The sequence below is a fragment of the Aethalodelphis obliquidens genome, unplaced genomic scaffold (genome assembly GCF_003676395.1).
Source record: "Aethalodelphis obliquidens isolate GAN/ISIS:26980383/991018 unplaced genomic scaffold, ASM367639v1 scaffold68, whole genome shotgun sequence".
NCBI classification, from domain to species: Eukaryota; Metazoa; Chordata; class Mammalia; order Artiodactyla; family Delphinidae; genus Aethalodelphis; species Aethalodelphis obliquidens.
In genome coordinates this window covers 10247003-10266183 of record NW_020838012.1, presented here as the reverse complement: position 1 = coordinate 10266183, position 19181 = coordinate 10247003, and the positions used below count along the sequence as shown (strand labels likewise).

The following is a 19181-nucleotide window of genomic DNA, read 5'->3' as shown; positions in this document are numbered from 1 at the left end:
TTTTTCTGTTGTTGATTTCTAGTTTAATTACATTTTGGTTTGAGAGCATAGTTTGCATGACTTCTATTTTTTAAAAACTTGTTAAGGTATATTTTGTGACTCAGAATGTGTTCAACCTGATTGAAAATTCCATGTTAACTTGCACAAAGTGTGTATCGTGTAGTTGTTGGATTAATTATTTTACAAATGTCAGTTAGGTCTGGTTAATTTACAGTGCTTTTTAGTTCAATTACATCCTTACTGATTTTCTGTCTGCTGAATCTGTCAATTACTGCTAGAGGAGTGTTGAAATCTCCAGTTATAACAGTGGTTTTATCTATTTCTTCCTGCATTTTATCAGTTTTTCCTCCCACGGTTTCAATGCAGTTGTTAGGCACAATCACATTAAGAATTGCTATGTGGGCTTCCCTGGTGGCGCAGTGGTTGAGAGTCTGCCTGCTGATGCAGGGGACACGGGTTCGTGCCCCGGTCTGGGAGGATCCCACATGCCGTGGAGCGGCTGGGCCCGTGAGCCATGGCCACTGAGCCTGCGCGTCCAGAGCCTGTGCTCCACAACGGGAGAGGCCACAACAGTGAGAGGCCCGTATACTAAAAAAAAAAAAACTCTAAAAAAAAAAAAAAAAAGAATTTTTATGTTTTCTTAGAGAATTGACCCTTTTATTATTATGTAATTCCCCTGTTTATTCCTGAGAGTTTTCCTTGCTCTGAAGTCAGCTTTGTCTGAAATGAATATAGCTACTTCAGCTTTCTTTTGATTAAGGTTAACATGACATATCATTCTCCATCTTTTCACTTTTAACCTTTATGTGTCTTTATATTTAAATTGGGTTTCGTGTAGACAACATAAAATTGGGTCTCATTTTTTTTTATCCACTCAGAGAGTCTCTGTCTTTTAACTGGTGTATTTTTATTTCATTTTTACAACTTTACAAAGTCATTAATTTTTAGTTTTTTAAGGAACCGCCATACTGTTCTCCATAGTGGCTGTATCAATTTACATTCCCATCAACAGTGCAAGAGGGTTCCCTTTTCTCCACACCCTCTCCAGCATTCACTGTTTGTAGATTTTTTTTTCTTTTAGATAAAAGGAGCATTTTTATTTATTTATTTCGTGCAGTTTTTCTTTCTGACAAGTTGATTAAGATATAATTCACATACCATACAAATCAGCCATGTAAAAGTGTACATTTTAATGACTTTTAAGAGTCACAGAGGTGTGCATCCTTCCCCATAAAATGTCAATGCTACTCTCTCACTTCATCCTACCTTCCCCTTCCCATGCCCCATGCTCTCAAGTCTGCTTTCTACGTCTGCATCTTTATTCCTGCCCTGCCACTAGATTCATCAGTACTGCTTTTTAAATCGCATATATATGCATTATGATACAGTATTTGTTCTTCTCTTTCTGACTTACTTCACTCTGTCTGACAGACTCTAGGTCCATCCACGTCTCTACAAATAACTCAATTTCGTTTCTTTTTATGGCTGAGTAATATTCCATTGTATATATGTACCACATCTTCTTTATCCATTCATCTGTTGGTGGACACTTAGGTTGCTTCCATGTCCTGGCTATTGTAAATATTGCTGCCATGAACATTGTAGTATGTGACTCTATCTGAATTATGGTTTTCTCAGGGTATAGGCCCAGTAGTGGGATTGCTGGGTCATATGGTAGTTCTATTTTTAGTTTTTAAAGAACCTCCATACTCTTCTCCATAGTGGCTGTATCAATTTACACTCCCACCAACAGTGCAAGAGGGTTCCCTTTACTCCACACTCTCTTCAGCATTTATTGTTTGTAGATTTTTTTTTTTTACATCTTTATTGGAGTATAATTGCTTTACAAGGTGTTAGTTTCTGCTTTATAACAAAGTGAATCAGTTATACATATACGTATGTTCCCATATCTCTTCCCTCTTGCGTCTCCCTCCCTCACACCCTCCCTATCCCACCCCTCCAGGCGGTCACAAAGCACCGAGCTGATCTCCCTGTGCTATGCGGCTGCTTCCCACTAGCTATCTACCTTACGTTTGGTAGTGTATATATGTCCATGCCTCTCTCTCGCTTTGTCACAGCTTACCCTTCCCACTCCCCATATCCTCTAGTTTTTTGATGATGGCCATTCTGACCAGTGTGAGGTGATACCTCATTGTAGTTTTGATTTGCATTTCTCTAATGATTAGCGATGTTGAGCATCTTTTCATGTGTTTGTTGGCAATCTTTACATCTTCTCTGGAGAAATGTCTATTTAGGTCTTCTGCCCATTTTTGGATTGGGTTGTTTGTTTTTTTGGTATTGAGCTCCATGAGCTGCTTGTATATTTTGGAGATTAATCCTTTGTCAGTTGCTTCATTTGCCGTTATTTTCTCCCATTCTGAGGGTTGTCTTTTCATCTTGTTTATGGTTTCCTTTGCTGTGCAAAAGCTTTTAAGTTACATTAGGTCCCATTTGTTTATTTTTGTTTTTATTTCCATTTCTCTAGGAGGTGGGTCAAAAAGGATCTTGCTGTGATTTATGTCATAGAGTGTTCTGCCTATGTTTTCCTTTAAGAGTTTTATAGTATCTTGTCTTACATTTAGGTCTTTAATCCATTTTGAGTTTATTTTTTTGTATGGTGTTAGGAAGTATTCTAATTTCATTCTTTTATATGTAGCTGTCCAGTTTTCCCAGTACCACTTATTGAAGATGCTGTCTTTTCTCCACTGTATATTCTTGCTTCCTTTATCAAAGATAGAACTACCATATGACCCAGCAATCCCACTACTGGGCATATACCCTGAGAAAACCATAATTCAAAAAGAGTCATGTCCCACAATGTTCATTGCAGCTCTATTTACAATAGCCAGGACATGGAAGCAACCTAAGTGTCCATTGACAGATGAATGGATAAAGGAGATGTGATACATATATACAATGGAATATTAGCCATAAAAAGAAACGAATTTGAGTTATTTGTAGTGAGGTGGATGGACCTGGCATCTGTCATACAGAGTGAAGTAAGTCAGAAAGAGTAAAACAAACACCATATGCTAACACATATATATGGAATCTAAAAAAAAAAAAAAAGGTTTTGAAGAACCTAGGGGCAGGACAGGAATAAAGATGCAGACATAGAGAATGGACTTGAGAACATGGGGAGGAGGAAGGGTAAGCTGGGATAAAATGAGAGAGTAACTCTGACATATATACACTACCAAATTTAAAATAGATAGCTAATGGGAAGCAGCTGCATAGCACAGGGACATCAGCTTAGTGCTTTGTGACCACCTAGAAGGGTGGGATAGGGAGGGTGGTAGGGAGAAGCGAGAGGGAGGGGATTTGGGGATATATGTATACATGTAGTTGATTCACTTTGTTATACAGAAGAAACTGACACACCATTGTAAAGCAATTATACTTCAATAAAGATGTTAAATAAATAAATAAATAGAATAGTTCCAAGAATTTCCAATATCATAAAAAGAAAAATGTCTTTAATAGAATGAAAAGACTTACCTCTTAAAAGGTTACTTTTCCTGTTAGATTGTAACTGATTCAGTCATGCTGCTAAATTATATACACAGGAAATTTGGTTTATCTTCTAGCATAACTTGATTAATAGAGAACTAATTTAGTCTTTATTTAGTCAATTTAAATCTTTTCTCAGTTAATTACAGTTATTTAAACATTATATACTTAGACATATTTCTAAAGTAATATGCGACTAGAATTTGATCATTTATTTTCTTAGCTGCCTCTGTTAACATACCAATCAAATGCAAGATCAACAGATATTAGGGGAGAGAGACTTTAAAGAATTAAAAAGTTTTTGAAAAGGAGAGAGAAAGAGTATTAGATTTGATTTTGGAAAGATAACTCAAGTGCCAGTAAAGAGGACAGATGCACTCAGGTGACAGGGAGATCAGCTGGGGCTTACTGAAGGGTATAGAAGTGGTTCCAGTGAAATTTTATGATTGCCTGAACTAAGACTAAGCTAGTGGAAGTCAACGGAGTGAATGACTTATACAGATGTTAAGGAAATATACTACTCGGTAGGATTTGGTGATGGATGAGATGAAGGAGCAAATGTATTAAGAGGGAGTCCAGGCTTTGATGACTAAATGATTGGGCAAATGTTGCTCCCTAAGACAGAGAATGTAGAAGGAGGAACAGGCTAAAAGTGATGATAATCAGTCTTCCATTGTGCCACATACATCTGGGTAGAGATTTCTAATTGGTATTTGACTTGAATGGTTTTAAAGTTCACAAAAGAGGTATAGACTTGAGGGTATTTGAGAGCTATCTATGGAATTTAAATCTGTGAGGGCCCTTGGAATAGAGACAGAGACAGAATTAAAGATATTAGAAATGATAAAAACCAATTATAAGCTATTAATCATTAGATTTTATAATTTAAAGGGCAGCCCTTTATATGCCTGCAATTAGACTGAGTCATTCCCAGAAAGTATTTGGCCATATTTATCAGTCTTTATTATTTTTACCAGACTCTGTTTTGGTGGCTAAGAATTACATCATTCAATTATATGAGTCATATTTAGGCAAAACGATTTTTATGGATAAAATAATGTTGTATAACATCTAAAACTAGCTCATATTGGATATCAGAAAAGTACTTGACATTTGATTCATAACAAATTTCTAAACAAACAGATGTTCAACAAAAAGAGACTTCTTAGCCTATTTGAAACAAGTTCTGGATTTCCATCAAATTATGGTGTCAATTTACAATTCATAAGTTATTTATTATACATTATCACAATTCATATTATTATTTACATGAAAAACTACAATGTGCATCGTATTGTGCTGAGCATTCTGTGGGATACAAAGATGAATCAGATGTAAACTGTCCTTAAGATACTTATAGACTTGTACGGGGAACTAAGACACAGACTTAGGTAAGTATACAAGGAGTACAGAGTTAAGAATCACAGACAATTTCAAAATGAAATTAAGAGAACAATCCTATTTGCAATAGCATCAGAGCCACATAAAATATTTAGGAATAAATTTAACAAAATAAGTTCAAAGCTTACAGTTGGAAACTACAAAACATTGTTGAAAGAAATTAAAGAAGATCTAAATAAATGGGAAAACATCCTATATTCATGGATAAGAAGCATTGTTATGCATTGTTAAAAAGGCAATACCCATCAAATTGATCTATAGGGGCAACAAAATCCTTAGCAGAATCCAGCTGACTACTTCTGAGAAATTAAAGAGATGATTCTAAAAGTCTTATGGAATTGCAAGGGACTGAAACAGCCAAAACAATCTTGAAAAGAACAAACCAGAAGGATTCACACTTTCTGCTTTCAAAATTTAATCCAAAGCAATGGTAATAAAACTCTGGTAGTGGCACAGGATAAATATTTATATGAATGGAATAGAATTGAAGAGTCTAGAAATAAACCCATACATCTACAGCTAACTGATTGATTTTTGACAAGGTGCTAGGACTAATCGATGGGGAAAAGAATAGTCTTTTCGTCTACAAATATGGTTTATTTGTTGCTTTATAAGATAATTATTTTTGAATAAATTTCACTCCAGTCCTTGATTATATATCTTTTGGCAACAGATAGCTTATTATTAATTATTATTATTATTAACTTAGAGGCATAATGTTTGACACAGAGCATTCCACATAGTAGAAGATTGATAAATATTTATAAAAGGAGGAAAATAATCAATTTAAGGCCAGTAATGAAGGAAGGGAGGAAGAGGAAGAAGAAAACAAAACATGATTTCTTTTCCCTGTCTCAAAAAATTTGAGCACTATGATAGACCCCAGAGATAATTCAATTTTCACATTTCATAGGGAATTTAAAAGTACTAAAGAGGTTAAATGAGCTATCCAAGATCACAGTGCTTGCTAATAACAAAGCTAGTAAGAAATTAGGTCTTCTGATCCTTCACTCAGTGTCCTTTACACTGCACTGCAATGCTATTTCACTGAAAAGAAATCTAATCAAGGCTGTCAATGAAAATATATTTTTCCATGCTGCAAAAGATTGCTTTATTTATCCTTAAAATAGATGTTTAATCATGGATTCTAAAATAAAATGGATAACTTTAAAATAATGGCTAATTGAATTTATTGTGTAGCTTTTCTTACTGTGGTTGAGCTAAATACTGAAAAAAAACAAAGAAGCCTCATAGCAGCTGATACTTGCAGAGTGTAATATATGGCTTTGCAGATTTGATGCAATAGAATTTAGGTATCAGATTAAAATCAGGGTACTATTCTAATTTTTCCTTTAACTTTATGAATTCTTTCCATACGCGTCAAGGACATACGTGAAGTTATCCAGTGGAATTCCCAGATCGCCAAAATTCCTCAAAAATAGGAGCCTCTGGGAGTAGGGCCCAGAAATTTGTGTTTTAACAAGGCTTTCAGTTCATCTGAAAGATGCTAAAGTTATGAATCACTGCCTTAGTCTACAACCATCAATGATTTACACCTAAATCACTGAAGTTGTTTCCCACTGTCTCCTTGCTTTCCATCCTAACACACAAATTATCTACATGGTTGCCAGAAAACAGTTATAAGATAAAAATCTGATGATGTTATTTCATTCTTCACTCATTCATCAAATATTTATTGAGACTTCTAACCCTTCAGGGTACAGCAGTGAACACAAAGAACAAAGATTTCTATTCTTGTGGTGGTTATATTCAATACCTTTTATTCCCCTCCAAATTCCTCAGTGACTTCCTAGTGCTTAGATAAAAAATTCAAACTCCTTTGTATAATAGGTCCAGCACTCAGTGGTCCAGGCTTCCTCTGAGGATTTGGTTCTCTTCTTGTATCTTATAACCCAACCACACCATGCAGTTGCTTTCTTACCTACATTCATTTGCACGGTGATCTATCCCCTTCCCGGGGGAGACCCCCAACCCTGTTCTGCTCCATTTTGCAAAACCTACATGCATTTTAAGATTCAAGAATTATTTGTGACCAAAATTCACAAGAAGAAATAGATGATCTGAATAGGCCTATATCTGTTGAAGAAATTGAATCAGTAATTAATAACCTTCCAAAACAGAAAGCACCAGGTCCAGATGGGTTCACTGGTGAATTCTAACAAATATTTAAGAAAGAAATTAGACCAAATTTCTACAATCTCTTTCAGAGCATAGAAGTAGAAGGAACACTTTCTAACTCACTCTATGAGGCTACCATTACTTTAATAACAAAATGAGATGAAGACATGACAAGAAAAGAAAACTACAGGCCAATATCTCTCATCAACATAGATGTAAAAATCCTCAATAAAATATTAGCATATCCAATCCAGTAAAATACAAAAAAGAATTATACACCAAAACCAAGGGGGATTTATTCCCAGCATGCAAGGCTGATTCAACATTGGAAAATCAATTAATTTAATCCACCACATCAACATATATATTTTTTTAAAATCACATGATCTTATCGTTTGATGCAGAAAAAGCATTTGACAAAATCTAACACCCATTCATGAAAAAAACTCTCAACAAACTAGGAAAATAGGGAACTTCCTCACCTTGATAAAGACTATGCAAAAAAACTACAGCTAATGTCTTACTTAATGGTGAGGAACTCGAAGTTTTCCCACTAAGATCAGGTAGAAAGCAAGGATTTCCCCTCACACCACTCCTTTTCAAAACTGTACTGGAAGTACTTGCTAATGCAATAAGTCCTTGTTAATGCAATAAGTCAAGGAAATAAAAGGTATACAGATTGGAAAAGGAGGCATAAAGCTGGAAAAGGCAAAACAATGAGACAATATAAAGATCAGTGGTTGCCAGAGGTTGGGGGGAATGGAAAGATAAATAGGCAGAGCATAAAAGGACTTTTAGAGAAGTGAAAATACTCTGTATGATAATACAATACAATGACGGATATATGCCATTATACTTTCTCCAAATCCATAGAATGTACAATACAAGAGTGAACCCTAAGGGAAAACTGTGGACTTTGGGTGATTATGATAAGTCAATGTAGGTGCATCCTTCATAAAAAATGTACTTCATAAAAAAGCGAGTGATGTTGATAATAGGGGTGGTTATGCATGCGTGGGAGCATGGGTACATAAGAAATATGTACCGTTCTCTCAATTTTGTTGTTAACCTAAAACTGCTCTAAAAAATTGTCTTTGAAAATAAGTCAAGACAAAAAAAATTCATGTGTTCTATGAAGTCTTGACTGACCTCCTCCCTAAAGAGGGAAATAGCAGCTCCCATTTTGATGCCTACATTGTGCCCTATTTTATATGTAAATCTATTTTATAGATGTGACTACATAAAATAAAATCTGTATATCAAAAAAAAAACAAGATAAAAAGTAAATGATAAACTGGAAAATGTTTTCATCAAATATGACAGTCATAAAGTTATCATACTTAATATATAATGAGCTCTGACCAAGTGATGGGAATATCAATAAAAGCCAATAGGAGAATGGCAAAGGATCTTGAGGGCTATAACGGAGAAGATATCCTTAAGCTGGTCTCCGCCTTATCCACTGTTATTGCCTCTGTCCATGCCACTGACTCGGCCATGATTACAGGTGTGTGGAGTTATGTGGTATAATTATTGCACAGAGGAATGGCATCACCAGAGTTTTGTACTGCATTTAAATTCTAAAGCTTTTAAACAACAGAATACCTAAGTAGAATAAATATCAACAATTGATTTAATATAAGTGATGAGGAACCATAAGAGCTAAAACAATCTTAAAAAAAAACATAGTTGGAAGACTCACACTTCCAATTTTAAAACTAACTACTGAGCTACAGTGATCAAGACTGTGTGGTACTGACAAAAGGATGGGTATATAGACAATGGAATGGAATTGGAAATCTAAAAATATACTCATACATTTTGGTACAATTGATTTTCAATAAAGGCGCCAAGACAATTCAATGGGGGGAAATAGTCTGTTCAACAAAAGGTGCAGGAACAACTGGAAAAGAATGAACTTGGACCCCTATCTCATATCACATACAAAGATTAACTAAAAATAGATCAAAGACCTAAATATGAACTAAAGCTATAAAACTCTTAGAAAAAATGTAAGTGTAAATCTTTGTGACCTTGGAATAGGCAATAGTTTCTTAAATATGACACCAAAAGCATTACCAAAAAAAAGGAAGAATAAATAAATTGGACTTTATCAAAATCAACTTTTGTGTTTTAGAGGACACCATAAAGAAAGTGAAAAGAAACACAGAGAATGGGAAAAAATATTTGCAAATTGTACATCTGATAAAGGTCTAGTATCCAGAATACATAAAAAGCTCTCACTACCAAACAATAAAAAGATGACCCAATTTAAAAGTGAGCAACGTATTTGAAAAAAAAAAAAAATCTTCAAAGAAGATACACAAATGGCCAGTAAGAATGGTCAATATTGAAAAGATGCTTGACATCATCAGTCATCAGGGAAATGTAAATCAAAGGAAAAGTGAGATACCACTTCACACCCACTAGGATGACTAGAGTAAAAAAGTCAGACAACAAGTTTCGGTGAGGATACGGGGGAATTGGAACCCTCCTCATACACTGATGGTGTGAGTGTAAAATGGTACAGTCACTTTGGAAATAGTTTGACATTTCCTCAAAAGTTAAAAATAGAGTTACCCTATGACCCAGCAATTCCACTTGTAGGTGTATATCAAAGAATATTCCACAAAAACTTGTACAACTATCATTTGAAGAAACATTACTTGTAATAACTAAAGAGTGGAAACAACTTATCCATTCAACAGATGAATGGATAAACAGAAATGTGGTATATACATTCAACAGATTATTGATCTATAAGAAGAAATGAGGTACTGATTCATGCTATAATATGGGTGAATCTTGAAAACATTACGCTCAGTGAAAGAAGTCCAGTACAAAAGGCTGTGTATGGTATGATTCCATTTGTATGAATCACCTAGAAAAAGCAGATCCGTAGAAACAGAAAGTAAATTAGTAGCTACCAGTGTCTGCTAATGAGGAATGGAAAGCTAGAGCAAATGGTTTTATCACTCTTTGAGGTGATGCAAATGTTCTGGAAGTAGATAATGATGATGATTGCACAGCTTGTGAATACACTAAAAGCCACTAAATTGTACACTTTAGAGAGTACATTGAATTTTATCTCAATGCAAAATAAACACAGAAAACATAAACGATGGATACATGTTGGAGAAAAAAAAAACAGTCAATGTCACTAGCAGTCAAAGAAATGTAAATCAAAACAGAAGGTTATTTTTCCACTACCCTGGCAGATATTATCAAAAATAAAAATGCTGACAAAAATGATGATCTCATGTACTGTTGTAAGAACTGTAAACTGAAGGGTCCTTTCTGGAAAATAATTTGGTAATATGTATTAAGAAGCTTAAAGTGCTGATTCTATTGAACTTAGTCATCCCAGTTCTAGGAATCTGAATTCCTTATTTAGTAGACCATATAGAAAAAGGACCTTTGTTATTTATTATGAACCTCCCATTCCCTCTGAGCTAGGTGGAAAAATGAGTCTCACTCTTACCCTGGGCCCTATTTGGACTCTATGTAATAGTTCCCATCATTCCTATTTTCTTACTTCTACAACTCAATTCTACCTTATTGACCTGCTCTGGATGATTTTAACAGTATTCAGAATATCTGTGCAGCTCCCTGTCACCTTTCTCTACAATTCAACTGGTTCAGTCACCATCTAGTGTCCCTGATACTCTTCTTTCATTATGTTCTCCTCATAACTATCTTGTGTTTTCCCTCAAAAAACAAAACAAACAAACAAACAAACAAAAAAACCAGGGCTATTATCTGCTTTGTCTCATAATAATGAAGGCTTTTTCTGGAAACAGATTGCTTGGGTTTGAATTCCAGCCTTGCCACTTGCCAGCTATGTGGTCCAGGTCAGTTTTCTCATTACCTGGAATTATCGTAAGAATTATATAATTATTACATGGAAAGTAGTCAGAGCAGTTCTGGCACATAGTAAACCCTGAATTTGTGTTAGTTGTTATTATTATTATCACCTCATAGAGATATTATGGAGCCCAAATAAAATAATGTGTATGAAACTGTTTTTTAATGCACTGCTATTATCATTTTGTATTATAGTGACATGTGTATACCTTATCCTCATAAATTATAGAAGAGCAAGGACTATCTTATTTTTAATGGCTCACATTGCACATAGTAAATGCTCAAAATTTGCATTGTAATTCAATGTTACTTTTATGATCAAATCACTATTGACTTTTGGTTGTCTAAATACCATCACATCAAGACCACTGACAATCTTGTTATAACATATATCCACTTGTGTCTTCCACTATGTCAGCAGTCTTTTCAAAGTGGAGTCCACAATGAACAATCCACTGCAAGTATGGGAGGAAAATTTTTAGGAACTCTATCTACATTTTTTCCTCATCTTTTGTAAATTTTCATTATTTGGTATTTATCATTACTAATGTGTGCAAAATTACTATGAAAATGCTATGACATATAAATAAATGCTAATGTATATTGGAAGTGCAGGCTCAAGATAGTTTTACTAAAGGGTGTACCGTCTAAAAAGTCTGGAGATCAACACACTATCCCACAATATGGTTTCTCTCCTAGGATCAAGCTGATCTATTCAACTCCTCCTAGAACACAGTTTATATCTCTTTGTTTCCAAATCTGACTCACAACCAGTCTGTCTGAAATGAGAGTATGACAGCCACTCCTTTTCAAGCTGCAACTTGCATTCTTCACACCAAGACTTAACCATCACCAAACGAAAGCTTCTTAAAAGAAGGGTCTGTATCTGGTCCACCTTTGTGTCTACTGCCACAGCTCCACCACCCCACCACAAAAAAAGGGTTTCCATAATAACTGGCACATAATAGGCTCCACATAAATGTTTGCTGAATGAATAAACTGGCAGAGAGATTGTTATTGGAAGGCAGGAGAGTGTGCTGGTTAATAGCAGAGGCTCAGATCCTGGCTCTGCCACTTAACTGGGTGGCCCTGGGTCTCAGATTTTTCCTCTGTGAAATGAAGGTAATAAGAGTAAGTAACAAGTAAAAAACATTATCTTAACTCAAAATGATTAATTTAGTAGCATAATTTAATGCAAAAAATGCCCCAATTAATGAAATATAAAATGGGGCAATTACCATGTAGTGAGCACTTTTTTTTTTGTCAGTGGACAAAAATCAGCATTTCTCTGTGATACAGTGTTCAATACATATCATCTTGAGTTTCCCATATCCCTCCAAGAGGTATAACACTGAATTTCCCAAGGTGTCATGCCACTTCTCTATGAGTATGCGGAAAAGACAGTAGAGTGGAAGGAGGGGAAAGGTTAGACAATTTCCTCCCATCTTATGAACATCTGAGATGGTTTTCCTTTGTCATTTGGGGTTTCAAGTACTGGTCACTGTTAAAACAACACATCCCATTATTTTAATACAGCTCTTAAACTGTAAAAAAATTAATTTTGGTAGATGACTTATTTGTCTATGTTGAAAACCCCAAAGAACCAATAACAACAACAACAACACCTCCTGGAACTAAAAAGCAATTATAGAAAGGTTTCAGGATACAAGGTTAATATACAAAAGTCAGTTGCTGTCCTATATACCTGCAATAAATAATTGGAATTTGAAATTCAAAACAGAACACCATTTACAAAAGTACCAAAAATACAAAATACTTAGATATAACTCTAACAAAATACTAACAAGATCAACACAAGGAAAAGTGCAAAATTCTGATGAAAGAAATTAAAAAATTAAATAAATAGAAAGATTTCCATGATCATGGATAGTAAGATTCAATATTGTTAAGATAGATAAGATGTGAGTTCAGATACCTCACCAAAGAAGATATATAGATGGCAATAGTATATGAAAAGATGTTCAACATCATATGACGTTAGGGAATTGCTAATTAAGACTACAATTAGGTACCAAGGCACACCTATTAGAATGGCTAGAACTTAAAACACTGACAACACCAAATGTCAGGAGTTCTCATTCATTGCTGGTGAGAATGCAAAATGGTACACTTTGGAAGACAGTATGGCAGTTTAATACAAAGCTAAACATAGTCTTACCATATGATCCAGCAATCATTCTCCTAGGAATTTATCCAAATGAGTTGAAAATGTATGTCCACACAAAACCCTGCACATGAATGTTTATAGAAGCTTTATTCGTGACTGCCAAAAATTAGGAGCCACCAAGACATATCCTTTAATCAGTGAATGGATAAACAAACTGTAGTACATCCATTCAATGGAATTTTATTTAAAAATAAAAAAGGAATGAGCCATCGAGCCACAAAAAGTCATGGAAGAACCTTAAATACACGTTGCTAAGTGAAAGAATCCAGTCTAAAAAAGCTACATACTGCATGACTCCAACTATATGACATTGTAGAAAGGCTAACCACAGAGACCATAACAGATCAGTGGTTGCCATGGGTTCAGAGGCAGGGAGGGAGGGAGGAATCAGTGGAGCACAGGTAAGTTTTAAGGGCAGTGAAACTATTCTGTATTATACTGTAATGGTGGATCCACAACCTGATGCATTTGTCAAAACCCATAGAACTGTGCAGCACAAAAAGTAAACCCTAATGTCAACTAGGGAATGTAGTTAATAACAATGTATCAATATTGGTTCGTCAATTGTAACTAATGTAGCACACAAATGCCAGATGTTAATAACAGGGGAAATTGTGTAGAGGGAAAGTGGGTATATGGGAATTCTCTACTTTCTCCTCAACTTTTCTGTAAACCAAAAACTACTCTAAAGAATAATAGCTATTATTTTAAAAGTCCATAGTAAGTAAAAAAATAACAGCAAATTTTATATATATACACATATGTATAAAAATACCTAAGGATATTCATGTACACACTTTCAGATAAAATAAAATAACTATACAACTTTTTCACGATAATTTTTAAACATTATATTCCGGTATTTTCCTTCTCCTAATATAATATGTTTTTACAGGGACCATCAATGGGAGGTGAGGAAATGCAGATAATTATGCTAAGTTATGTTCAGAAAAATTTTGGTAGTGAAGGACAGCTGTGGGAGTCTGAGGTCTAGGAAAGAATTCTTTTTACAGGATATAATAATGCCAACTTAAAAAGAAATATTGTTAGCAGCCTATTTCAAGGAATATAAATAAATATTAGAACATAAAACTGCATACCAACAGTATATTTCAAATTTTCCCAGTGAGTTAAAACGTGAGGAAAACAAACACATACCAAATCATTGATGTTGACCATTAGAACATTCTGATAGGCTCCGCCGTCTTTACCTTCAATATCACAATCAGATGATGCTACTGGCAACAGAACAAGGATCAGGGGAGGAATTCCAAAGATATACCTAAAAGAAACTAAATTCAACAATAAGTAAGAATAAGCTAAATGTCATAAGTCATATTATATCATTTGATGGTGGTATTTCAATTGGCCTGACCACTTATTTCTAATAATTTTTAAAATGTATCTTGGTTTTACATAGTGTAGGAAGAACTCTAAAGTTCAATATTATGTAACTACCAAAGAAAGACAATATTTTAGAGTCTAGGTTTCTTTCAGTTTTTATTCAGATAAAACTCTTTGGGAATATGCAGAACAAGTGTGAAGACAGCAAAATCTCTTTGCCTCATCAACAGAAAAACAGGTAAACTACAGGTTAACAATTATACATTTTTGAAATTTTGTGATCTAAGGCACATGATTGTATATTTATGTAAAACTTGATGGTTGTTCAAGTGTCCAGCTGCTTCCTGGAAACAACATTGCAGGAAGTTTATCTGCATGGTACTGCACGGTGATTATATTCTTTCTTTTTAATGATGGATCCTAGAAGGCTTACCCTCCTCAGAACTGTGACAAAGTTGATATTTATATTATGAGACTCCTTATCTTTTCAGTATCTTCTTTTTCTAAATGCCCAGATACTGACATTCTCTTCAAACACAGCCCTGTTTAGCTTCTTGACATGTTAGGAAAACCCAATAAATAAATTCATACCCTGTAAACTAATGATTTATATCTATTTTTAAATAAGTCTTCTCATTTAGGGGCAACTGTTAATCAAAAGGAATGAAATTATAAATGGTATCATTTTGGGCAGTAGTAATACACTGCTAGAAAGCCAGTGATTCCCTGAGGCATTAAAATCTGGTTTTATAGGGACTGATTTTATTTCTTCATAAGCCTGCTGGAGTGTCTTGTTTGCATCTTTCTGTAAACCGTCAAGTATTGTTGACAATATATTTCCTGTGATTTTCCCCAGTGAACTTTAACTGTTCTTGTTGAGTGCAAGATATTTCACATGTATGCCTTCTCCTGATTAAGATTACAAACAATACTCCTTGGAATCCAAGGAACTAATATTGTGAAAACAACCTAAAGGCTGTCAAATATATCATAAATTTCCCATAACATTCTCATCTATTACATCATTCCCTGTCATATAAAAATTAGTAGCTCTCCCCAGTAAGTTATGTGCCATTAGTGACCTATATTTTTACAATAGAGAATGTAGGCTGGGCAGCAGATAGGGGAACAAACATGAATCCTACATCTAATCTTAATATGTCACTGACACCTAACAAGGTAAGAGAAACAAGATGAGATGTGGAGTCTATTCATAGCTCTGCCACTAAATTTCTATATGCATGATGAGCAAGAATTCGCTTTGGAGATTAATAATGATGATGAGGCTAGTTACCTTTAATTGAGTACCTGTCATGTACCAAGCACTGTTCAGTGCCTTATACTTACTATCTAAGGAGCAAAAGGGTCCTACCTGCTAGTTAATCTTTTTATAAAACATAAATAGTAAGGTGCCAGGTCTGGATTCTAACCTGAGCTGGTTACTTCACCAGGATTTGATCAGAAATGCCCATTATCTTCTGATAACATGTCATCACTTTGGTCTTCTGAATGAAAACCACTTCCATGTACTATTATACAGCCCTACCTCTCTTTCTTCTACCACAGTCCCTTCATCCTGAATATTCTCAAATAATGATCAATTGCTAATTATTTACTGAGTCCTAGCTTTGTATAGATTGCACAGAGCCAAACTTTTTACTTTCTCTGTCATCATACAGATGTCCAGCAGGGATACTTTGCGAGAAGTAGATGGTAAGGAAAATTTATACAGCATATAACTTGAAATGAGCTTTAAAAGAAATATAACAAAATAATTAAATACTAGAATGCAGAAGAGGCATTTTTACTATTTACTATACATAAACGTCATTTCAAAGGTCCACATTTTATGTTTTAATAAAGGAGGTGGTTTTATTTTCTATGAGCACTAGTTGTTGTGCCCTCTTCACTCCAAATTTCAGTAATTAGTGCTCCCAAAATTCACATCGACCCATTTACTCATTGGATGGCATTTTGTCAATGCTTTCAAATGATGGCTTAGTGGAAAATTCAGTCTTTTTTGAGTAACTAGTTTCTCAATTCTAAAACAATATTTGCCTTATCTGGAAAGCAAGTCTTTGGTTGCCATCTTTGTTGTTAAATAGGCTAGCCCCAGATAGACTAGGGCAATGCAAAGTACAGAGGGAGACGCAGGGTTTTGTGTTGGTATGCCAATGAGTTGTGTGACTGACTGAAGGACAGAGTCTCATAAAAACTTCACTTTAGACTAAATGATCTCTTAATGTGGCTTTCAACTCTCAAGCACCTTAATTCTAAGAATCTACCCAGCCATCCAAATACAATAACTCTTTAGATTTGAAATCGCCTGACCAACAAGTTGCAAACACACCCAGGGCTTCAAATCCACATCTCAGAGGTTCCCAGGTTTCTCATTAATGACTTACAGTTTGGTCTGCAACTGAAGTCTTTTCTCCACACCACATAGACAGTAACATATTAATATTGCCTAGTTTGAGCCCCCTTTTGACATTGTTGTCACAATAGAAAAGGACTCTGCTTTTATTTTTGTTTTAGATTATACATAGATACCCATTCCTTCCCTCCACCTTGAACTTTCCCTTAGGTTACAAAAAAGACAAACCATAAAGAATAATGCAAGGCAATCTTGGGCTTGTGGAATTTTCTTCAGATTTCCGGAAGGGATTGAAACTGGAGAATTTGTTTTCAGTAGGGAATTTGGTTAAACCAGAATGATGGCTGTCTAAAAAAATCTTGTTGGTTTTTAAATTAAGCCAAATAATACATTTAATCCTCAGATGCTTAAGTTATGGGGTCAAAGTGAACATGAACAAATTAGTTTCAACAGTCCTTCAAATCCAATCTTTCCTTAGTGTTTAAGACCGATCAGTGTTTATTGATTGTCTATTATAGACATTATATAGACCTATTTTCACTGGGATTTTAAAGAAATGGTCAAAAGACATTTAAGATGGAATTAAAGACATTATCTGAATATATAAGACTTGGCTTTAATATGAACAATTGGCACAAGTGAGTAAAAAAGAAAACGTTAATAAACAGTAGGCAATAACCATATGTTATATGAAAATCAGCTTTTTAAGATTACAAAAATGAATGTGATTATGCTCACATAAAGAATTCTAATACATTCCACAAACATATTAAGATTGGATTATAAATTCTATCCACAAGTCCCATGATAAACAACAGTTAAAGACATTTCTGAAGCTATCCTAGAATACTGCATACAATATTTCATTTAATCCCATAACCATTTCTTGAGGTAAGTACTACCAATCACTAACATTTTTGCTGATGGAGAATCTGGGACCCAAACATTTTTCCCCATATAAAATATGTCTTGTAAGAGGCATGATTCAAATCCAAGAGTCTAGAAACTAAGCTGTTAGCCGCTGAGCTGCACTGCTTCCTATAAAAATAACTGCATGTGTGTAGTCAAGGGAAATGTACAAAAGTCCATCTTCCTCCAGAAGAATCTCACTACAGCGTTTCCTTGGCCAATTCCTGAAAAACAGCATCACGTACTCCTATTTCAGGAAAAAAGACACTGATTATTTGCTTTATTGCATTAGGTTATGTGTCAGAGATGAGGCCAGAAAAGCAATCTCACATCACATGTGTGACATCAACATGTAAGCTGGTCCTACAAAATAACATTTTCCATTTTTGTTTAAGGTATTGCAACACTGATGTGGTACCCTGTGTAACCCTCCTTTATACTTGTTCAGGCTTTTTAATCTTTCTCAGTTCTCTGTTTTTATTGCTATTCCATTTTTGGGTCCTCAAATATGATTAAATTATCTAAACTAGATAGCACAATTGAGGACCACATAGTACGTCCTCAACTACTTCAACTCCCAAAAGAAGTGGCAAAGTAAAAGGATAAAAAGTAACCCACAATAGAATTAGAAATGAAAAAGGAGAAGTAACAACTGACACTGCAGAAATACAAAAGATCATGAGAGATTACTACAAGCAACTCTATGCCAATAAAGTGGACAACCTAGAAGAAATGGACAAATTCTTAGAAATGCACAAACTGCAAAGACTGAATCAGGAAGAAATAGAAAATATGAACAGACCAATCACAAGCACTGAAATTGAAACTGTGATTAAAAATCTTCCAACAAACAAAAGCCCAGGACCAGATGGCTTCACAGGCGAATTCTATCAAACATTTAGAGAAGAGCTAACACCTATCCTTCTCAAAATCTTCCAAAACATAGCAGAGGGAGGAACACTCCCAAATTCCTTCTACAAGGCCACCATCACCTTGATACCAAAACCAGACAAGGATGTCACAAAGAAAGAAAACTACAGGCCAATATCACTGATGAACATAGATGCAAAAATCCTCAACAAAATACTAGCAAACAGAATCCAACAGCACATTAAAAGGGTCATACACCATGATCAAGTGGGGTTTGTTCCAGGAATGCAAGGATTCTTCAATATATGTAAATCTATTAATGTGATAAACCATATTAACAAATTGAAGGAGAAAAACCATATGATCATCCCAATAGATGCAGAGAAAGCTTTTGACAAAATGCAACACCCATTTACGATAAAAACTCTTCAGAAAGTAGGCATAGAGGGAACTTTCCTCAACATAATAAAGGCCATATATGACAAGCCCACAGCCAACATCATCCTCAATGGTGAAAAACTGAAAGCATTTCCACTAACATCAGGAACAAGACAAGGTTGCCCACTCTTATTCAACATAATT

The 19181-nt window shown here is 34.8% G+C and overlaps 1 protein-coding gene across 3 annotated transcripts in view; it reads right to left on the bottom strand.

Annotated features, from left to right (window-relative positions):
* The window catches only part of IL7 (interleukin 7), a 55611-nt gene that overhangs the window by 32453 nt on the left and 3977 nt on the right, over positions 1–19181 (bottom strand). For all 3 annotated transcript variants that reach the window (XM_027089800.1, XM_027089801.1, XM_027089799.1), the window contains exon 2: positions 14261–14394. In XM_027089800.1, the coding sequence (XP_026945601.1) occupies positions 14261–14394 (134 nt within the window). The remainder of the gene's footprint in view (positions 1–14260; positions 14395–19181) is intronic.